The sequence below is a fragment of the Sciurus carolinensis genome, chromosome 12 (genome assembly GCF_902686445.1).
Source record: "Sciurus carolinensis chromosome 12, mSciCar1.2, whole genome shotgun sequence".
In the NCBI taxonomy this organism is placed as follows: Eukaryota; Metazoa; Chordata; class Mammalia; order Rodentia; family Sciuridae; genus Sciurus; species Sciurus carolinensis.
Window position 1 is genome coordinate 100,404,595 of NC_062224.1, and position 24,392 is coordinate 100,428,986.

Below are 24,392 nucleotides of genomic sequence, written 5' to 3' on the forward strand. Positions count from 1 at the left end.
CACTGAAGTTATTAATATGAGTTTTGAAGAGGACAGATTCAAGTGTGGAGCCTCATGCACTAACGTGACAAGGCTTTCAGGAGTTCCAAATAACATGCCAGCTCTCAGTGCTGATTCCAGTCACATGCACATAGTCAACCACTTCTTCCAGCTCCATCAAGATTAATAGTAGGAGCTCATTTTATCACTTCATCTCCTTAAGGGAGGTAAACCATTATCCAGATCAATTAAGCTCATATTAGCTTTAAGCTACTACTCTATTTTACCTCTATTCTGTGATGGGTACCCAAAATTGTTTTAGGTTTGCCATCCCATTTGACAAATTTTAACAAACCTTTTCAATGACTAACCTTCTGTTTCTCTTTCTTTTCACATTAAACCAGATGTTTTCCAGCCTGCTCCCCTTCTCTCTGATGATTTTCCATGTAGACATGAACCCTAAGTGTGACTCCTGCCAACTGACATTTTGTTAGGTTTACAAACTTGTGTTTCTTAGGTATCAATTCTGCTTTTTCTCTTCTGTTGTGGCCCTTTACTTGATTTCTTTCATGGACTCTGGTTTTCAGTCATTCTTAACTACACTGGCAAATCTCTAGACCAGTCTTTAGTGTCTGACCCAACAGCTCTTCGAATACTAGTGCAGAGACCATCTGCGTCAGAGATGTTGTTTTAGGAGATCTGGCTCCAGAAGCTGTTTGGAATATGCAAAGAGAACAGAAGGTGCCTTATGTACTGAACTTGGAGAGAGGAGAGAAATAATTTTTTCTCACTTACTTACTACGTACTCTTTCATTTGATACTCTTTTTTTTTTAACTACCTACTATGTACCTGGAATTGAGTTAGGCACTGGGACACTATTCTAGGTTAAACTCCTCAGTAAATGTAGAACGAATATGTAAATGAGTGGATGAATGACCAGAGGAATAAACAGAAGGTAAAACATGACATCACATGACTTATGGAAAACTAATACTGTGTACATGGAGATCTTGGATAACTTTCTGCAAATACTCTGGTTGAACCGGGTAAGTACAAGCCTTTGATTCTTGACCTTCTCTGATGAGCCTCTAGAGACATAAATCTCATATTCAAGGTCATGAAGTCTTTCAAGTTTACTATGAAGCTGCAATACTAATGTTGTGTTCCACGGCCACCCAGACTTCTTATTAAAGCACATAGGAGAATCTGAGCCAAGGACAGCTTTCCTTTACAAAATACCTCTTCTTTTTTTAAAATTATTTTTTTAATTTTACAGACTGCATTTTGATTCATTGTACACAAATGGGGTACATCTTTTCATTTCTATAGTTGTGCATGATGTAGATTCATACCATTTGTATAATCATACATATATATAGGGTCATGATGTCTGTCTCATTCCACCATTTTTCATATCCCACCCCCCTCATTTCCCTCTACATAATCTAAAGTTCCTCCATTCTTCTCTCATCCCCCTCCCCCCCTACAAAATACCTCTTCTAAACAGGCAAGAAAATTACATAGAACACTAAAGGTACAAGCCAGCAACTTTTGCCTTTCAAAACAAAATTTTCTGCAGAAAATTATCAGTTAAAAGAATACAGACCAATTAAAACACAGGATTTGTATTTATTTGTGAGCTTCTGTGCATCCTATTTGATGACCTGAAAACTGAAGATTTTAATATGAGCAATTATAATTACAATAAACTATCTAGCTTTTTTCATGCAGACTAAAATAAACACTTGTTTCTTTTATATGGTAAATCAATAAAAACGAGCCCACCATGTTTAAAAAAGCCATAAAAAGATTCTTTTGTTGAGATGTGGAAATTACATTACCATGCACATGCAACTGAGTGTGCTGTTGGGTTTCTCCAGCTGCATTGGTAGCCACACATGTGTATCTGCCAGCATCTTCCAACAGGGCTTTGGCAATCTGCAGAACTCGGCCAGAAGACTGTATCTAATTGGGAGCAGAAAGCATGGCAGCATTTTGTACTTTGTGCTTGGACTTGAAAACACTCACTGAGATAGAAAAATTCATTAAAGTTACAATATCTAATTATGTTTTCATGCCAATATCCTAATTATCTCTGGATATATTAGAACCAGAGCACTTTATTATGCATAAGAAAGTAGGGTGACTTGATTGAAAAGCTTATTGTTATTCATTGGAAAACACAAAATAAAATAACCTAAGGCAAGCTTGCTGGTATAGTCATAAAACTCCACTGAATAAAGGCCTTTCACACTGAACTATGATATGATGAAAATTTAAGCCATTTAAAAATACATGGCCACATCTATATAACACTTCATAAATAGTTTTAAAACAATAATCTTTTTTGATTAAATTGTCATGAGGGGCCAAGAGAAATAACAAAAATTATAAAATACAAATGGCAGAAATGCAGATAAATTCTTTCTGTTTTTTCTTCTTTCCTTCTAAAGCCTATTGGAACTGGCCTCCACCATTTTGAAACTGGTGTTTCAGAGGTTATTCCATGAAACTGATTATTTGGAGATAATCAATAATTTCCAATCACGTTATCCATTAATCTATGTCCTAAGTATATACCCTTTCCCACCATCAACCTACTCCTTGAAACTCTATACTCTAGGTTTTAAAGATACAGTTTCCCTGTTCTTATTCTCTGACTTCCTTAGGCAATTACAGAATAGACTTTTCTGTCTCATTAGCAGGAAACTTTAGCTGTCTGATAGTTTTCACCCAATCCCATGGCCTCAGTGAAAAACTCTATGTGGACTCCCTAAATTTACAGCTTTAGCCTCAACTTCTCTCCTGAGCTCCACATTTGGAGTTCCAGTTATCTTCTACTGGACAGGTTAATATCAAATTTAACCTATCTAGAACTAAGATTATAAATTCTTTCCTTTTATTTCTAAAATCTACTTCTCATGCACTTTCCCTATCTTGCTTAATGGCACCCACTATTTTTCCAGGCATCTGTTTTTTGGAGCTCACTCTGATTCCTATTAATTATACCACTGCATGTTTTTCAGATCCTGTTTTCCATTTCCACAGCCACTGTGGGATTATAATGGCTCCCTAACTGATGTTCCAGTGTCTCCAACCTCCCCAGGTTTTAATCTATCCTGCACACTTGCCAGAATAATTTGTTTAAGATGGAAATTTGATCCTTTTACCAGTCCCCCTTCAAACCTCATCCATGGCTCCCCACCTTGCCCAGAATGAAATCTGAACTCATCATATCCCTTTAGGCTCACCACATTCTGATCCCAAATGATCTCTCCAAACTACCATGTAAACTCCCACTTAACCTATTTTCCAGTCATACTGTACTATACATGTTAAGCAATATTCGTAAATTTATATTCTGGAATATTGCACATGGCCTTGACGTGTAGAAATTGCTTAAGACTGTGAATTAAGTTGATCCTCTCTCCCTTTTCTCCCTCCTTTTGTTCTCACCTTGACTTAACTCATCTGTCTCATGGTTCAAATATCGTCACTGTGCCAATATTCCTGTCAGAGATCTCTGTTGTGCTGCAATACTACATATCAAGGATCCACGCACATCTTCGCTAGCTTATCTCAAAGTCACTCAAAGCCCCAAAGTCTAAAACTCAAATCACAGAATTCCCCCTTAAACTTATCCTCCTCCAGAGTATTCCATCTTTAGATGGCAACACTATCCTTGCAATTATGTAGGTTAGATTCCTAGGAGGCTTCCTTGACACATCCATCTCCTTCACCTTTCACAAACAATCCCCAATGACTTAGCTTATAAATAAGTCTCAGATCTATTCAAATATCCCATCTCCACGGCTGGCGTATGAGCTCAAATTTCTGCAATTGGTTATACATGTGTCCTCTTGGCTCTTCCAATTTATTCTTTGGCAGGAATCCAGATAACTACAGTCATGCTCTGTATAACAATGTTTTGGTGAATAAGAGGCCAGAGACATGATGGTAGATACCATCTAGCCTAGTTGTGTGCTAGTCTATTCCATCTATGTTTGTGGAAGTACAGACTATGATGTTTGTGCAATGATAAAATTACCTATGGATGCATTTCTCAGTATGTATTCCTGTTTTTAAGCAACATGCAATGATACTTAAAATGCGAACCTGATCAAGTCCCTTCTCTCTTAAAACTCTGTGAAGGCCTCCCATTGCCTTAAGGTAAAAATACAATCACTGCCCTACATATGTGCTTTCTGCCAGCTCCTGTAATACCACTCACTCTCCCTGTCTCTCCTCCACCCACTGGCTTGCTCTCCAGCCCTCAAGAGGTGTCACACTCTTTATTTACCTGTGCACATTTTCTCTCTAATAAACAGCTATTTCTCATTAATTCATCCATTTAACTCTGAGATAGTCTTCAGAGCTCTGCTCAAAGATTTCCTCATTATAATGTTCTTACACCTCTCTACTCTCTCTTAAAAGAACTCATCACGATATGTAATTCACTTTGCATGTGGTTACATGATCAATGTTCATCTCCCAGATAAACAGTTCCTTACTTGAACTAGATTTGAAAACTATATACTGAATAGTTCACTAGCACAAAGGTATGAGATTAGTTCCAATGGATTTTCAATAGAAATGATAACTGAACATCTATCTATCACTTCTATAGGGAAAAGAACTCAAGATATCCCATATTGAAAACTTACAAGTAGAACTCAAGCCACAGCAATTAAAAGTCTATTAATTCTGATTTTTAAATGTTTCATTTAGATGATTCAGGTTTGAAATCCATAATCATTTATTACCTACTAATTCAATAAATATGTACCGAGACACAGTTATATGCCATAGACTATAATCAAAATCATGGATACAAAAGTACATTTATATATCACAAAGACTGAATCTCTGCCCTCTTGTAGCTCTTAAACTAGTTTTTAAAAATGTTTTCCAAGACTTCTTTCTCTTGGGGTTACATACATATGACTTTGCCTTAGTCTATGGTATATGGTGAACATATTGGGGTATTTGGGCTTATTATTAATGAAAATTATTCATCCAGGAGATGCCAGCTTTTATTTTTCTTTTATTATTATTATTATTATTATTATTAGTAGTAGTAGTAGTAGTAGTACCAGGGATTGAACTCAGTAGGGCTTAACCACTAAGCTACATCCACAGCCCTTTTTTACTATCTTATTTAGAGACAGGGTTTTACTGAGTTGCTTAGGGACTCTGTGAGTTGCTGAGGCTGGCTCTGAACTCAAGATCCTCTTGCCTCAGTCTGCCAAGCTTCTGTGATTACAGGTGTGTGCCACCATACTTGGCTTTTATTATTATTATTATTTATTATTATTATTATTAATTTGGTACTGGGGATTCAGTCCAGGGGCATATAACCACTGAGCCACATTGCCAGCCCCCTTTTAAAACTTTTATTTTGAGACAGGGTCTCACTAATTTCTTAGGGCCTTGCTAATTTGCTGAGGCTAGCTTTGAACTCGCAGTCCTCTTACCTCAGTCTCCTGAGCCATTGGGATTACAGGCATGCACCACCACATCAGGCAAGATGCCAGTTTTTTGTTTTTTTTTTTTTTCTTTTTTTTTTCCGTTCCGGGGATTAAACTCTGGGGTAGCTCGACCACTGAGCCACATCCCCAGCCCTTTTTTGTATTTTATTTAAGACAGGGTCTCACTGAGTTGCTTAGTGCCTCGCTTTTGCTGAGGCTGGCTTTGAACTTAATGAAATCTGTATCATTGTTATTTAATCTTTATCAAGGTTATTTAACCTTTATTTAATTCCTTTCAAAAAATATAAGGAAAATACATACTGTTTTAATAAATTGTCTTCAAAGTCTGTAAAATCTACAATAAATAAGGGATAGTGTGATTGCCCTTAGAAGGTTGGTACAGCTTTCTCAATTTGGGTCCAGTAATATTTGTACTCACTCTGAGGTTTCCTTGGGCAGTGTTCACGGGCTGGTCATCTTTTAACCAAGTAATGGATGGATGTGGGATGCCGTTGGCCACACACTGCAGGGCAACAGGCTTACCTTTCACCACGACTCTCTCAGCAAGGCCTGAGGACTTGATTGTTGGAGGCACTAGATAAGGAAGGGAGGGTGGAAAGAGGAGAATGAAAACCACCACCAGGAGAGAGTCAAACACTGAAGATGACAAACCTGAAACTTTACCACTTAGGAAAGAGAAAATCCCTATTTCAACAAACAATGAAGTAATTTCATCATGCACTTTATTTACCCTTTTAGCAATTCTAGGTATTACTTTTTCTTAACTATGGATTTCAAATTTTTCAGAGAATAAATGAAACATAGATGTGTTATTGCAATCTAATGTACTTTTGGTTTACACAGTTTGGTGTCTTTTCGCAATCAACACTGACCTTCCCTTTCCCTAGAACTGTCTTAGGCAGTGGGGGTGAGATCCCAGCACTGCTTATACCACACGACTCTGCCCCAGCAAGGCTGACTGAACCTGGGATGGCAACTTGCTCTAAGCCTGGCCTGCCACATTCTCTCTCTCAAAAAATGAGAAGTGAGGGCTGGGGAGATAGTTCAGTTGGTAGAGTGCTTGCCTCCAAAGCACAAGGCCCTGGGTTCAATCCCCAGCACTGCAAAAAATAAATAAATAAAAGGCAAGTGAGACTGAGAAACAAGATTATCTAGACTTCAGCATGGGACGTTGGGTAAACAAACAAACAAACAAACAAACAAGAAAACAAGTCTGCAGAGAGGGAAAGATGAAGTTGACATTCAAAGATACTTCTGCCTGTGGTTTGCAAATGACTCTCTAGTTTCTGGTTCCAGATCCTTCTTCTCAAGTTGTTCTGTCAAGTAAGACATATGATACCCTGGCAGAGTTGCTTCTATCATTAAATTAATGGTTATAACATCAATGTGCCAGTTCTCTGAATGCATGATGTGCCCTACATCCCACAATTACACCCTCAGCCTCCACTCTGGAAACTCTTCCAATAACTCCCGTTTGGGCTAAACCCTTAAATGGACACAACCCCCTTGAGAGTGGCTGCCTGCCTCTTCCATCCTCTTCAGTCTTACTCTTCGAATCCTGTCATGCTATGTAGACTATATTTCCGAACATTTAAATTCTGTCTAAACTTATTCACGTGATACCTCTTGGTTGAGTCTTTGTGTCGGTAAACTGATTTAAAATCTCCATTAATTAAAATTCACATCTTCCAAAATACTTCTGTTATGGTTCAGATGTGAGGTGTCTGGCGAAAGCTCCCGTGTGAGACAATGCAAGAAGGTTTGGAGAAGAAATGACTGGGTAATATCCTTAGTCTAATCCGTGAATTAATCCCCCAACCTGGATGAACAGAGTGGTAACTGAAGAGGTAGGGCGTGGCTGGAAGAGGTGGGAATTAGGGTGTGGCTTTGGTGTATATATTTGTATCTGGCAATTGAAGACCTCTCTTTCTGCTTTCTGATCACCATGTAAGCTGCTTCCCTCCACCATACCCTTCCACCATGATGTCCTGTCTCACCTTGAGCCCCAAGGGTGGAGCCAGCCTCTCATGGAGCCAGCCTCTGAAACTGTGAGCCCTCAAACTTTTCTTCCCTAAAACTGTTCTGGTCAGGTTCTTTCAGTCACAGCAGCAAAAAAAGCTAACTAAAACAATTTCCCACAACTCAGGATTTATTCAGATTCCTGAGCCACAAACTGACTTAGGTAATAATGACATAATGCATGTTAGTTTAAAATGTAACGCTTCTGTCCCTTCTTCAACACACCATGAACAGTGACTTCAAATTCCTTCCTGTGGTCTCCAGCAGTGTTTGTCGCTACACACTGATAAAGGCCTGTGTCTGACACTTGAGCCTGAGCAATGATCAATTTGCGTCCATTTAGTAAAATCTTGAATCCATCCCTTTCATCAATTAGCTGACCATCCTTCAGCCACCTAGAGAAAATAGCAAAAAGAAGTCTGGATTTATCAACTAAATATGAGTTTCCAGAAAATGTGCCTGTGCGTGATTTTTAGTATTTTATTTATTCTCTATTTTGAATTGGCCTATTTTCCTAATCATTCACTCTTTAAAATAAAAAGTGCATGGAAAAGAGAAGAATAAAAGAAACCTGGCTTAAACAAAAGTTGGAATTATAGGAATTCAATAACCACGTGTTGCGTTCTTTGTTTTTCTTCTAATTTTAAGTTATAGAAAGATGAAATGCCCCTAAATAATACTCACTTCAATATTTACATAATACTAACCAGAAAAAATATACACTATCTTAAAATATCTATAGATAAAACACTGAAATCATATATCTTTTTAATATATTTTTATGAGTTATTACTTTCTATTTAATTTTTTCTTTTTTTTTTAAATTTTCCATTTAGTTTTATAATCATGTGTAAACCATCTCATTCCCTTAGTTGGCTCACTATTCCTTCACATGCCCCATCACACTTTGGAAACGAAAGATAAGTGTTTAATAAATACTTTGTGAATTAAAGAATGAGAAAAAATAATTGGTAAATATATGCATGTTAACATCCTCTTTTGCTTTAATATCTCTTTTTATTTATCAGTCAAACATTCCAGTGTCTCAGGGAGGTCTGATACAAATACTACTTAATAGTCTGTCTCTCTGCATTGAAAATATAGTTTATAAGATCATATAAAGGAATTTCTCCTGATGGAGAAAAGCAAAGTGCCCTTTGAATATCAAGTAAAAGTTGCCTTGTGTATGGAGTGTATCTTAGGAAGTATATAAAGAATATAATTTTATATTTCCTCTTTTTAATGACACGGGAAGTCTTTCAAGACAGCTGTAAAACACATCAAAAAGTGGGAGGTATTTAGAAGACATACCAAACCCCTTACATGATAGTTGGTGGGGGATAGCCTGTCACTTGACAATCCAGCTCCAATAAGTTATTAACCATCACGATGAAATAAGATGTTTCATCTCCTCCTTCTACAGCGGGAGGCACTAGGAAACAACAGAGACATACAAGGATGTAGCATGTGAAGAAATGTGCACAAGAAAATACAGCACCAGATCCACGACATTAGGTAGTAGTTTAGAAGGGTGATAACTATCGCAGCGATTTGGTACATAAGCGGCATTTGAAATGTAAATACATTTTATAATAAGCACTTGCCAGGATCACTGAATGTACTTACAACATAACATGGATTTTTCTAAAACTGGCACCTTGGTGCTACCGATGCCATGTGAATATAAAGTCAGTTCATATTTTATACTGTTTATTTTCATAAGAACAAGAGAAGGAAATTCCCCCAAACTGGGCCACCTATTCAAAAAACCCCTTCATCCTATAATTAAAGATATAGGGACTTTAGGTCGCAAGATGACTTCCCAAGGTCCAGAGACTTCTTCCTGTTGTCTAGCACAGGGCTCGTAAGAATACAGTGTCTGTGGCTCACTGTAATCAGATATTGTCATAGATGTAAGAATGCAAAGTATGCCAATCAAAGTTATTGGAAGATCTATGTGAGATTCGTGATCATGGGACTCTGGTGGTAAGTCCACCTCTTGGTAACGTGCAGTCCAGCCTTGAACAAACAGCCATACTTTATCTTATACTGTTTTATTACTGCATGAACAAAAACGTCTTTAATAAGCTAATCAGGTGTTGCTGTGACCCTGAGGATCCAGGCAAAGGCATCCTTATTTACCTAAGACTTCGACTTCATATTTGATTTCCTTTTCTCCTGCCACACTGGTAGCCACACATACATACTGTCCCCGATCAACTTCTAGAGCACTCATGATTTCGAGTTGCTTCCCACCAGCTTCTATGCGAATGTTGTCACTGGCTTTCACAGGTACGCCATCTTTTAACCAAGTGAGAACTGGAGCAGGGTTGCCAGCAGCTTTACACTCCAGCGTCAGCGAATGAGCAATAACCACTTGCTTAGTCAAAGGTGTGGCTGAGTCACCTTCAATCACTGGAGGAACTAGGTAGAAAAACAGCAATGCTTCAGGTAAGTCTGTGCAATCACAAAACACATTCTAATGAAATAAAGGGGAGATTCTTTTCCTCACATAGTTGGACTACTGTAACTACCTACATGTTCAACTCCCTCTAAGCTGTTGAGGGAAGAGTTTCTTGGCTCAGCTCGTCTGCAACTACTCTAATTCTTTTGGAATACTCTGTCCTGTCAGGCTTACAAGGGACAAATACTGAAGAATGATCTTAGTCCTAACAACTACCGCATAAGAACAAATGGTGTAGATGTTCCAAGTCCCATGGACATAGGTTCGTTGAATGAATGCACCACTTCTTGCACTGATAAATATTTTTTCCAAACCATAACACATTCTTCCAAAGTCTATCCATGCACATTGAAAAAATCCAAACCCACCAGGGCTTTATTGGTGTACAAATTTGATGTCAGCATATTAGAAAGTATAGGTAGAAAGGTATACAATTAAAGCATGATTTTTTTTTTTCCTTACCATAGATATCTACACGGAATGATTTCTCAGCAGTTCCAGCAACATTGGTTGCACGACATGTATATATTGATGAGTCAGAGACTTGTGCTCGAGGAATATGAAGAAATTGTCCTTTGTCAATATAAAGTGCTTGTGAGCTGGACATGATGAGCTGACCATCCTTATACCAAGTAACAGTGGGCAGTGGAAGTCCCCGTGGCTCACACTCGAGTTTAATCATGCTGTTGACCAATCCTGATACTTCTGTGGTAACATTTCCTCCTTTAATAGTAGGTGGAACTACAAGGGATTTTGGGACAAAAACAGATCTTCTAAGTTCAGCATCTGCAATGAAATCCTAAATGCTAACTGCTTAAATAATGAGTTTAAAGTAAATGCAATCAAAGACAGGAAGTGTGACGTGTCTACTGGGAATTAGTTGACAGTCTTGTCACAACAGTCTCTATCACCCCCCCCCACTTTTGGGTGTCCGATTTCAGTAAAACAGTAAGTCACAGATTCAGTTTCAGGGGCTCACTTAAGTCCAACAGATGGTATTAGAGTAACTAAGCAAGTTATATTTAATAAGCAGCAAAACAAAATAAATTTCACTTAACCTAGACACAGTACAAAATTGACCATGGGAACAAACAATGTCAGATGTGGCCCAACCGCATGGCCTCTCCTGTGAAATACGAAAGGTCTAGCTCTGAGTGTTTTGTTGTTGTTTTTTGGAGCTACAACCCATTCATTCAACTGCATTATCTAATTGGCTACATGTGTGTTTCCCATAACCCAGCAACCTCCTTCCTGGCCTCTGACACCATATGAAGACTGTGCTTCTGGAAAAATTCCTTGACTTGCTTCATTTCTGCTGCGTGTTCTTAACATGGTCATTCCAGGATTGTGCTACAATCACAACAATTTTGAAGAAATCAAATGTCATGCGTCTGACTATGAGTGTCTTAGCATAATTTTAACGAAGTTTTAAATTTCGGTAGAATAGTTTTCTTATGGTGAGACTAGGGCTGTGGGTGTTGAGAGATCACAGAGGTACAGCTCCACACCCATCATGCCACATCAATGGCACATGCTGTCAACGTGACTTATCACCGATGATGTTAACCTTGGCATCCTGATGAAGATGGTCAGATTTCTCTACTATGAACCTACTCCTTTCCTTTCTCCCATTGTTCTGAAGGGAGTCAATATTTCCAGCCCACATAAACCAGGTGGAGACTCCAGTTCTAACATCTTTTTAAGGGAATTTCTGCAGAATTTATTTGGAATTCTGTATAGGGGACATGTCTCTGCTCCCAAATTTATTTATTCAATTGCTTATTGATATCAATATGAACTCACATAAACTTACTACTCTTTACCTTGGGATATAATCTAATACTACATTTATTTATCCAGTTTTGGCCATTAAATGCTTATTTAGTTAGTTACTATGCCCCTTTGATATACTCATATCATTTAACATTTTTAGCATTTTTTTAACTTTATAGCCCTACAACATGCTTTAGCCTCATTATGTATATTTGCTTCCCCAGTCCTAGAATCAACCATTTCTCCAAAGAGCCTTGGTTCCTTTCAGTGGAGAAGGATGTTACAAAACAAGATCTGAATGCTGAGTGGAATACCTTAATATTTTCTGGCAATCAACAAGCTCACAATGACAAATATTCATATACACATTTTTCCCTTACATAATTTAAGGCATGATGTATTACACTTTGATATCACCACATGGTGCTATTTTATTTTTATTACCAATGCATATCCTCATGTCAAAACAAGAATTGAAGAGTGGGTTTCAAATATTGCATTAAGGCACCACACAGTATGGACTATTTTGTTATCAAATTAAGTGGCAGAGCATTGTATTTATTTTGTAATAGCATTACAGGCTCTAAAAGAATAAATAAGAGGAGACTAAGCCATCAGCACAGTATTCCCATTCAAAGGAAAGCAACAGTTTGTCAGAAAACACAAAATGAAATGCCTCACCATAACAGAATTTCTTCACAAAAACAAAGTTAGATATGGATGTTACAGCCAGAGTAAGTTTCTGAGTGGCTTGTCTGTTAGTCAAGCAGAGAAAGCCATCTACCAATGCCAATTAAACAAAATCAGATATGATAGTGGCAGTTAAAGAAACATATCCAGAGAAAATCAATTTATTAAAGATGATCGGCCTTTCAAGGAGAATAATTGAAGAGTTGAGGATGCTGGTAACAATAGAAATAGTCTTTTTTTTCCCTGAAGAATATTCTTTTGATGAGCAAGCAGACATTACCATAGTGTTATGCTGTTTCTGTTTTTTTGAGGAATCAATGTCAAGTTGGAAGAAAGTGAAGAATGAGCCTCTTTAAGAATGGTCTATGTGGAAAAACTATAGACAAGAATATTTTCAGAGAAGTTGGGAAAATGCTAACTCATTACACAACCTGGAGTGGACTCTGCTAAGGTTTTTACAATTAATGGTGGTAAAAATATGTGTGTATGAAAAATGGCTTAGGGAAGTCTAAGAAGCCTATTAAAATGCAAGTTGTTAAAAATCTGTTTACTCATTTTGGCATTTATCAGAAAGCACTTTGTGAAAATAATAATGTGTTCATGAACCAGTAGTGCCAATAGTATAGTTTATTTGCTCTCATCAAGTACAACATCATTAGTACCCTGACCTTCATCAGAAGGAGAACTGAATGTCCCAGCTTACCTTACCACACACTTCAATGCTTTGGAAGAAGTAATATTTTACTGCGATTTTTGAGCTCAGGGCTGAGGTTGCTTTATTTCTGATTAAGAGGAATCACTCTTAAACATTTTTGCAGAACACTGAATGTTTTTTGAAATTGGTTTTGCTGTAATCTTGATATTTCTAAATGAATTCAAGCTAAAATTATCAAACACAGCACTTAATGTACCACCACAGTAGTCATTAAGTCATTTTAATCACAAGTCATATCAAACAAAGAGTGACATCTTGATGCCTCTACATATTTGCAGTATTTTCTGAGCTCAAACCACGGTTTCTGCAAGGTTAAATGCAAATGCAAAAAAAAAAAAAGTTTCCACATTCAAAATCCATCAATCTTTGACTTCAACCTTCAAATGCAATGGATCAACTGGTTGTGTAATGGCACATGGAAAGTCAAACATTAAGAGAAGACAATAATAGAATTCTATAGTGTCTTCCGAGGAATGAATATTCTTAATTAAGATCATGTGCTTATGAACTGATATCAGTATTAGGTAGTAGCTATCTGTGTGACAAGACATTTTCCAAGATGAAATAGGTAAAATCACATTACAGAGTCCACTAACCAAGTGAAATGTTATACCCCCCACAAATAATTCCATTCTTCCCATGGGTTGAGTTGTATTAAAAAGCACAATTTTTAAAAAATCAATAAAATAGAATTTCTCAATAAACAATTTTGTAGAAATTTGTTACTGCCTTATTATACAAGTATCTATAGATTATCCTTGATTTTGCCTCATAGTCTGCTGAATCTAAACTATTTACTACCTTGCCTTTCTAAAAAAGATTTGCCAAATCCTGTTACAAATAATATAAATTTAAGTCACCATTTTGAAATGCGAAGAATTTTATTCAGGCTTTAAATATTAACTGTTTGATTTGAGACTATGTCATAAGCTAATCTATAAATGCATGTCAAATTTTTGGTGAAAATTGCCTAAATCATCTGGCTAGAATAATTAGTTGGATGATACAGTAATGAAATCAACATAGATTCAGCCAGGTGCAGTAGCACATGCCTGTAATACCAGAGACTCAGGGAGTGAGACAGGAGGATCTTAAGTTTGAGGTCAGCCCTAGCACCTTAGGGAGACTCTCAGTAACTTTTCAAGACCCTGTTGCAAAATAAAAAGAACTGGGGATATATCTCAGTCGCAAAGCCCCCCTGGATTTAATTCCCAGAACCAAAAAAAGAACAAAAGAAAAAGAACAGAGGTTCAGACAAATCCCTATCTTTGCTGAATGTTTTTAAAATGAATGTCATTTGTACTGAATAGGATCTATTTTAATAGTTTACATTTATGAAATTGAGAAAAAATTACTCAGAGGACCTCTGCAATGAATCCTAGAACCACATACCACCCACTGCTTAAACTGCCAAATAAATATTTCACTTCCTGTTTGATTATAACTCGTGAATATTTGCCAGAGAATTGTACTTTTGTTTGAGGGAAGGTGGTACAGAAAAAAGTTATGAATACATTGCATAATAAAATGCACCCATGTATACACTCAAAGAATTGTATACAATTTAGGGAATCTCTGAAACCCATTCATGGACTTCAGGTTAAGGAGTCCTGTCTCAGAACTATAAGTTGTTAATTTGCACAGTCTCATAGGCAACTAAAAGCTATTTAAGTTCTTCCTTCTTTCACAACTTTTTCCCCTTTTTCTTTGTTCTCCTCCATCTCTTTTATTTTTTCCTCTTATTTTCTTTCCTTCCTCACACATAATGTTCATTTCTACCTGGCAGGTGCTTTAACCCATCTGCTTTGTCTTCATACAAGTGTATAAATAAGGAAAATAAATGAGTAATTTTAGTATGAAGCATACACACAATCTGAAACCTAAATACTTATTCCTCAGTTAGCCAAAACATGACATCTGCTTCATTTTTCCCCCATGTCTGGAAAAAGGCATTCTCACAAATGACATAAACTTAAGGTTACCCACTTGGAGGTGCAAGAGAGCTTGCTAGAGAGGGAATGGCATTATTTCCTGAATTTTAAAATTGAAAACTTCACGATATGACAATGCCTTTCATCTCAGACAATCCCAGAAGCCCTCTCTTCTGGGTGCCTGAGCGCATCACACAGAATGAACAAAAGGATCTGAAATGAAGAACCCAAGTCCCATGGAAACAGGAGTCTTACTCAATCACCAGAGCGCATTCAGCACCGACGTTGGTAACAACACAACAGTGTAGAGAGGACTACTCAACAGCTCAGGGAGGACTAGACCTGGTGGCCAGACGTCTGGGTTTGGTGGGAGGTTAGGTAGCAATAACTTGGATGTTTGTATAGCTAAGCTTTCATGTGACCCTTTTTGAGAGACCTATCTTTTCATGACTTATTTCTTCTACAGGTTTCTATTCATAGACATAAATGATTTAAAAACCATGCCTTCAATAGTTTCTTTATTTTAAGAGAGCTATTCAAACTTTACATAAAGACACTAACATTCAAAAAATGAAGATTTGGGATGCAGTTAAAATATACAGAAATCAAGCTGGATAATACATATGTTTTAAGACAATGCAATCACTAAATTAACAATATAAATGAATAATATATATTGAACTCTTACTATGAGCCAAGAAATCAATGTATAAGGTATCTAGCACTTTTCCCTCATAATAACATTATTACATATGCACTATTATTATCCCCATTTTATGACAAAGAAAACTGAAGTCCATACAGTTGAGGAAATTTTATCTTAAGCCACAAAATGTAAAATGGTAGATGCTGGATCTGAACACAGGTCTGACTGTCTAGAGGCCCACGTCCTTATTAATTATTTAGCAAGTGCTTTCCAACAGAAATACAATGCAAACCACATGTATAATTTTAAACTTTCTAGTAGCCACATTAAAAGTATAAAAGGAAACTAAGGAAATTAATTTCAATAATTTTAAATTTAATAAAATATTTTACTTAGTCCAATGCATCTAAAATATAATTTCAGTATGTAATCAGTGCAAAATGATTAATGAGATTTTTTTTTTCATATGAGGCCTCTGACATCTGGTATGAATTTTATACCTACAGCACATTTCGAATTGGACTAGTCCCTGAACAGTCACCAGTGGCTAGCAGTTACCATATTGGACACTGGGCTACTAGACCTTTCATGCATTTGGTCAATATTTCTTGAGATATTTTGTATACTGGATATAAGGAATGTTTTAATAAAGTTTAGCTTCCTTGGAGAGGAACAGCTAAGAAGTAAATAAATTCATTATTAAGCAACTTCTCAACAGTGGTAAGTGCGGTGAAAGGGTACAATGTAATAGAGAGCCAGTAGGTGACTGCTGTGACTTGGCAAGACCCTGTGAGGAGGTGACATTCTGAAGAACCTAAGCCACCCTGAGCGTCATCCACTATGGAAAGGGAAAAGACAAAGCAGTGAGGAGAGGTCTGACAACCACCACTGATCCTCATAAAAACGGAAATGACTTTGACAGTCACCTGTCTCAGAGGATGTTGAAAATTTTAGTGCAAATGAGGGTTATGTTATTTCTGGTCGAAACGCAGCTGGGAGAAAACAGTAGCACAAACATATGGCTTTTAAAATATTACCAGGTGGTCAGGATGAAGGCCAAATACAACTGAAAATAAAACAGTTTAATTATTTGCATACCACCAGCTTCAATGCATTTCATATATCTCTACGACTTCTAAAGTTTGTTCTTCCCCTTCAAGGATACAGACATTTGATCTATGTATATCCCAGACAGATAGGAAATTCTTGATCTCACGAGTGAGATCATATAAAATTCGCTAAACCACTTGAATAAATCCACACTTAATGATAAAATGCATTAAAAATGGATGTGACATTCTAGCCTCAGATACATGAAGACAGGCTCTTTCTTCTCTAAAAGTAGGTAGCATTCCCAAGTATCCGATATGGAAAAGAAGAGCAGAGAACAGTAGCGTAAACCCAGTTTTCCAGTTTATAATGAGAGTTGATAATCATGCAATCATGAGAAAACCACACTTACTATAGACAGTCAATTTTATGTCCTTGGCTTGTTTGCCAGCAGCATTAGATACAACACACTGGTAGCGTCCCTTGTCACTTCTTCGTGCATTCTTCACATGTAAAATTTGTCCTCTGTCTCCAAGTTCAACATTGGGATCTCCCAAAAATAATGGCCTAGAAAAATATAACTTTGTTTTATGGGTCTATTTTATTTCCTCAGATTTCCTTCCTTATTAATGACAATGAAAATTATTAAGTAGAAGGTTAAAAATGTAAATCAAAGTTGAACATAAAAATACAATAATGTGATTGGTACTTCTACTCAGAAGAATGAAATCATTAAACTACTTTACAAGGAAGTTAGACAATTATCACCTTGAGATAAAAAATTTCCCAGTTCAAACTTAGATTTTTAAATAATATGAATAGAAACCAAATAGTGACATTGTTTGTTTCATTCGTTCACCCATTCTTATTTGTTCTTTATGATTTTTTTAGTTTGCTTGCCAATAGTTCTGCCATCATTTGGAAAGGAAAACTAAGAGTTTAATGTTATAGTACAAGAACTTCTGGCCAAGCAATGTTATTTTAAGCGATATCATTATGGTAGCTGGAAAAATGTTCATAATATAATAAATGGTTATTATTTACTAAAGAGGCCAAGTAGGTGTGGTAGTAGGGTGCAGTGGTATACACCTGTAACCCCAGCTACCCAGGACGCAGAGGCATTGATTGAATTTTTTGGTAGGACAGTTTATACAAAGTTAAAAGAATGAAGCACCTTAGTGTAATGCATTTTAAGTTTTTAAAGGAAGTGAATCCTAATAGTATGTTACTTAAATTTATGACAATTTTATTGCTAATTATATAACATACAATTTAAATAAAATAACATAAGCATCATAATGAGAAAAATTCCTTTTCACTGTCACACCAATGGAAGTCTTCTCTCCAATGTTTCACCACTACCAGTTTATTTTTTTCCATGTTTTTTTGAAATATTTTCATACCTAAATATATTTCCAAAGAAATCTGAAGTTTAAATGCATACATGGTATTATGTTCTTGTTCTGTTTCACTCTGTCACAATTGCTAAGGAGATATTCTTGGTATGCAGTGCACAGTGTTTTGTAATATGGCTCCGCCAGGAGTTACCTTCCTATTCCCCTAACATTGGGTTTTAGCCAGTTTTCACTTTTCTGCCATCACAGAGTTGCAATGAATATTACTGAAAGAGCCTTTCTGGGACATGCATGACGGTTTTCCTCTCTGGGGTACTGAAGGTATGATTACTCCATCCCAATTAGCATTCCAATTTTAATAGATATCAACAAACTGCCTTTCAACGTACTAATCAACATTCTCCCATCAGAATATTTTATGCTAATTCCCCCTTTCTAGCCAATGCTGGATGTCTTCAAGAATTTACATTTATTTTTGTCAACAATGACTTGTGAAAACAAATTATATTTCATTTATATTCATCAAATTCCTGAGAATCTCTTAATAGGATTATTGCCTAACTCTATTTTAAATTGCCTGTTCATATCCCCATATATTTTTTCTATGTTGTTGTCATAGAAAATATGAATACAGTCCTTTATTTCAGGTACTGTAAATCTAGACTTTTTGATACTTAGTCTTTAGTATAATGCTCTCTGTATAACAATCCATAAACTACAACCACACCTTCCAGAACAATATGGACCCCTGAAGCCATTTTAGTCTGGGCAAAGCCATGGAGACTTACAGTCTGGGAAATTTCTCTGCCTGGTTTTCTGTGGTTTCTTTTGACCCAGATATATGACAAGTTTAAGTATCAGTCTTGCTGTCATCAGAACATTTTCCTACTTAATAACTCAATCCCATGCAAAAAAAAATAACTACTTCTGCATTTGAATTTTACATTCTTCACTGTTAAAGTCTTCAGACAGAGGATATTTAGTGTACAAGAAACTTAAATTCCTCTGTGTTTCTAAGATAAAATCCCAACATTTATAAAGAACTTCATAATTTAGAAGAATAAAAGGTATTATAAGACTTTAAGACTATTTTTTGAGCAATACAGTTTTTGTTCATGCTCATTTAATAATACTCATGTGAGGAAGTAATTAAGAGGGAGAAAATCCACACACACACATTTACACGTGTTTCCCATCCATTGGGCCCTTGCAACAATTATAGAAAAGCTACTCACTTGCCATCTTTGAACCAGTGGATATCAGGAAAGGGAGTGCCTTTGACCTGGCATTCAAGGGTGGCGTTGTGGCTGAGGACAACTGAGACTTCACTTGGGGAACTGGCACCTATTATGGTAGGCGGAACTTGAACAAAGATATTTTATCATGAAAATCTATGATTTACCACAAAGAGCTGGGGGAAAAGAGGCAGATGATCATTGATTTCTGTAGGATTTTAACAAGATCTTAATGTTAAAAATACAATATCACACAAAATCAAACTACAGGAATATATTCATGAAATATCTCCTGAATGACACAAGAATTGTGCTGGTATAGGGTTCATTTAAAGAAATACTGAATTCGTGTGTAGGAGAAGCTTAGAATATAAGTGAACAGTGACACTCGTAATACATTATTGCTAACTACTTTAGATAATGAAGGGCAAAATCAGTATCGATCTTATTTTTAAATTCTACATATCATATGGTCTCTTTTAAAGGACTCCTATGCTAAAATTGGTATGAGATATAACATGAAAAAGAATATGCTAGTTTTTAATCTTAGAATGATGAAGCCTATTATAGATCTGTACCTAGTCCTCTTCTGCATCATGTTAAAGTGGTATTCATATTCAGAAAACGACCAGCCACTCTCAGGGTTTCAGTAGCGAAAGAGTAGATGTGATCAGATTTGTATTTTAAAATCACACAGGCTGCTGAGTGAAGAATGGATTAGAGTTGTAAAGAGAGGATACAGGGAAGCAGTTAGGGGGCTACTTATTATATTAATTAAGCTTATAAATGATACTGCATTGTCAGAGTGGAATAATAAGCAGCAGATAACACAGAATTAGAAAGCAGATGAGACAGGACATAGGTAGATTTGAAGAGTTGGGGAGAGGTAGTTCAAAGGATGAGTCCAAGGTTCTGGAAGGGGATGAGAGAATCTTGAAGACAACCAGAACAGATGTTCGCCGGGATCTTACTGTTTGAAAAACCACTAAGGTGTTCAATGACATGCAACTAAGAAGTTCAGATCAAGATACTATGGAGAAGCCTGGACATCAATCCCTTAAATGGAGAGAAACCTGAGCTGGAAATAAAAGTCTGGGAGCCAGCACACGGATGGAATTCAAAGTCAAGGGAAGAAATGAGCACCGAGAGAAATAATGCCAATGAGAACAGTGATTAATCTGCTTACATAGCCTATCCTTAAATATAAGCATGGGAACTTGGAAAGGAAATGCAAAGGGTTTGAGGCAACGAAGGAGAGGAATCACTTTCAGGTCGTAGCAGTTTATAAATACTAATTTTTTGAGTGCTGCTTTTAAAGCAGTATCATTTCTAGATCTTACTTCTACTAGAGACTTAGAAATTCTATGCCCATTTTGATGAGCAAAATATTGGAAAAGGAGAAAATAATTTTATCACCAAGTGAATTTTAAATACCAAATATAATTTCACTAACTAAAATTATAAAATTTATGATTGTCATTACAAATATTTTATATCCTAATTTATAATAGTGGCTACCCTCTCACAAAATTCTTTTTCCAATCTCAGAACTCTCTCCTTGCTCTCAGAATCCTCCTTCCTGAATTATAGTCAGGAATGATTTAGTTACAGGAATCAATTAGAATGCAGGGAAAATGGATTTGCCACCTTCTCCAGTTCATGTGCCACCTAGCATCTTTTGCAGATGTTCTCAGAATGAACGAGTTACACTCTGAGTCATATAGCTACTCACACAAATCACTACTTCTCTATATAGCTAATTCCCAAGCAAGTATTTCCTGTTCAACTACTTGGAGAAATTGGTAAAAGTAATAATTTCCTATTTTATACACGCTAGTACCATTTTGGGATATACGACGATACTCTGGGGTATATGACTCAAAGGCATCTCTGTACTTGAAGTAAGATAACTTTCTGTATCATATGGTACCAGTTAAAATTAAAGACAAAAATAATAATAAAGTGAAACAAATGGGATTTCTTCTATCGATTTATTTTTTATCTCTTTACTTCATCATAGAGTCAGCTCTGTACAATGTCAGAAGTGCATATGGAATATTATTCAGCCATAAGAAGAATAAAATTATGGCATTTGCAGATAAATGGATGGAACTGGAGAATATCATGCTAAGTGAAATAAGTCAATCCCAAAAACTAAAGGCCAGATATTTTCCCTGATACGTACATGATGATACATAATGGGGGTGAGGGGGTTGGGGGTAAGAGAAGAATGCAGGATTTTTAGATTACATAGAGGGAAATGAGACAGGGGAGAGGGTGGAGGTATGAAAGATGGTAGAATGAGACAGACATCATTACCCTATGGACATGTATGATTATATGAATGGTATGAATCTACATCGGGCACAACCATAGAAATGAAAAATTATACCACATTTGGGTACAATTTTTCAAAATGCAATCTGTAAAAATAAATTTTTTTTAAAAAAGAAGTACATATGGATCATAATTTTTTGAAGAATGTTTTCCTTACCTAGTACATCAATACTAAAGTACTTCTGAGAAGTGCCTGCAATATTAATTGCTTTGCAGGAATATTGTCCGGCATCCTCTGCAGTGACTTTGAAGAGCTTTAGCATCTTCCCGTTGTTCACAATCTGAATAGTGCTGCTTTCTGTCACCTTTAAAGGCCAAAATGGTCAGTATTATTTCCAATTCTAATAGAAATGCATAATTAGCAGCTGAAGTAAAATGTTAGTATTATTATTAAGAAATTCACATCTAAACCATTTATTTCAGGCAAGGAATTACACACATTTGGATGCCTTTATTTACCTGGGAATCATCTTTATACCATGTAATGACGGGTGATGGAGTACCTTCCACTTCACAAAGGAGACTGGTCAGCTGATTTAACAACACTGACACGTTTGTTAAGTGTTCTTTGTCTTTAATTAGTGGAGGAACTGCAAGAAAAGAGAAGTCATGGCAGATATTTTTATAATAAATGTCATTTTATTATATCATATCTATAAAGTCCTTTAGAAAGCAAATTCTGAGATGGCTGATGGGGAGAAAAGCTAGTCAGAATTAAGCATATGCTTTCTTATAAATTGAAAGTCTCGATTAATATATGTATAAATATAAATGCTAATTAAAATTTTTGCTTTATTATTTCAGGGTTTTGAATTTAGGATGAAATTCATGATCAATTTAAGGAAGAACCTATATATTTCAAATACCACTGGAAATGCAAGGGTTTTAATTTAGGTTACATGAGACTTACTACTTTGCTGATGGAAGTGAATATTGCCCAGTGTCTATGGAAGCCAATATTCATCAAATTTTAAAATGTATAAACCCTTTTATTTAAACAATATGGCATCTGTATAAGGTTTTTATTGGAAGGGTTACTTGTAATAGCAAATAACTGGTGACAACTTTAATATTCATCTTTACAGAGGAAGGTTAAACAAATCATTGTATTTCCATATTGTGGGGTGCTATACATAAGAATTAGGAATCTTTCATAATTGCAAAGATAGATTGTTTAGTGAAATAAATACACTAGGTACAGAGTAATAGGCATAATGTTCTACTATATGTGTACTTGTCTTAAGTAAAAAGAGGATAAAATATTATATATTCATATTTCCTTATGTATGATTAAAATGTCTATGAGAAGTCGATTTTTCTTTACCTCAGAGAGGCTACGTGGATGGCTCAGTTCAAGGTCCAAAAAATTTTACTATGTGTCTTTTTCTACCACTTGAATTTCTAATGATGCAAAAATCATGATAAAGAATTATGTAAAATTTTAAATCAAATAAAGATTGCAATCAGACCACCAGTTTCTTGATTGACGACCTTTATGTTCACATTAATACTAAACAGTACTACACTGAATAAATAATTCAAACATACAAGAATTTGAAACAGTCACATACTTAGTTATATGATCTTAACATTGTCATCCATATTTACCATGAACTTTGAGGTTGTATTTTCTTTCTGTGGTTCCCGCTTCATTGACTGCCACACAGATGTATTCCCCATTGTCATATGGTGTGACAGAAGCAATAACCAACAATGTGCCACCTTCCAGGATGGAAACACCAGGCTCTTTGCCTGTCAGCTCTCTACCATTACGTAACCATTTGATGGTTGGTTTAGGAGTCCCTTAAAAAGAAATTAAATTTTTTTTTACAAAAGTTAGAAACCATTATTAAATATTAAATATATCAAGAATGAATAATTTTTTTGTTATGACTATAATCTATGCCATTAGGTACTCTAATAATTCCAAGGTATTTCTCCTAGCATGGAAACTTGAAGAGATTATGGTGGTCGATGTTGCTAGTTCCTGATCAGCCTTGAGATCTGTGGTTTCTTGTGTAAAATTACATTAAAGTTATTTTTATCAAAACACTCAGAAGACAGTAAGCAAAGCATTTTCTTGGTGAGTTCACGGTGACCAGGGTTGGGGGTACCGTATTGACCATATTGACTAGATATGGGGAGAGGTTCAGAGTGAAATGCGACACAGCAAAAATATGATAGTATCGCAGGAATGTGACATGAAGACTGAGCAAACAGGATGCACAGAAAAAAAAATGATGTTTTAAAATTCATTTTAGGCCCAATACTGTAGGTGTGAGGAAGTTCTACTATCCACATAATCTTCTGGAGATATCATCTGTTAAACAAAGAGAGTAGCTCAATTCTTAAAAAGGAATCTGAGAAAGCAGTAAGCAAAATTGCTTTTCCTGGACTTATTTATGACCAACAGAGTGAATGGAAGTGACGTGCTCATGGGTAAAAATGACAAAATTATATTAGAGTGTGTAATAGAGCAAAAAGGAATATTGCAAACCAATTCATTTCTGTATTAAGAATGTATTTATTAAGCCAACTATGTGCCAGGCACTATTCTGAACACTTCAAAAATTTATTTAATCCTTATAAAATTAAAAGAAAATACATTAAATAAAATCATTATGATTCAATAGAGTATTGTTAATAATCTTAAAGTTAATAAACATATTAAAAGATGGACTTAATCCTATGTAAACACACACACACAC

General features: G+C 36.0%; 1 protein-coding gene across 5 annotated transcripts in view; it reads right to left on the reverse strand.

Moving 5' to 3' along the window:
• Hmcn1 (hemicentin 1) overlaps window positions 1–24,392 on the reverse strand; it is a 413,611-nt gene that overhangs the window by 149,057 nt on the left and 240,162 nt on the right. For all 5 annotated transcript variants that reach the window (XM_047520702.1, XM_047520699.1, XM_047520701.1 and 2 more), the window contains 11 exons: window positions 23,293–23,487; window positions 22,144–22,274; window positions 21,842–21,989; window positions 19,348–19,474; window positions 17,170–17,324; window positions 10,415–10,693; window positions 9,631–9,912; window positions 8,812–8,920; window positions 7,714–7,883; window positions 5,888–6,042; window positions 1,822–1,945 (listed from right to left, as the gene is read on the reverse strand). In XM_047520702.1, the coding sequence (XP_047376658.1) occupies window positions 1,822–1,945; window positions 5,888–6,042; window positions 7,714–7,883; window positions 8,812–8,920; window positions 9,631–9,912; window positions 10,415–10,693; window positions 17,170–17,324; window positions 19,348–19,474; window positions 21,842–21,989; window positions 22,144–22,274; window positions 23,293–23,487 (1,875 nt within the window). The remainder of the gene's footprint in view (window positions 1–1,821; window positions 1,946–5,887; window positions 6,043–7,713; window positions 7,884–8,811; window positions 8,921–9,630; window positions 9,913–10,414; window positions 10,694–17,169; window positions 17,325–19,347; window positions 19,475–21,841; window positions 21,990–22,143; window positions 22,275–23,292; window positions 23,488–24,392) is intronic.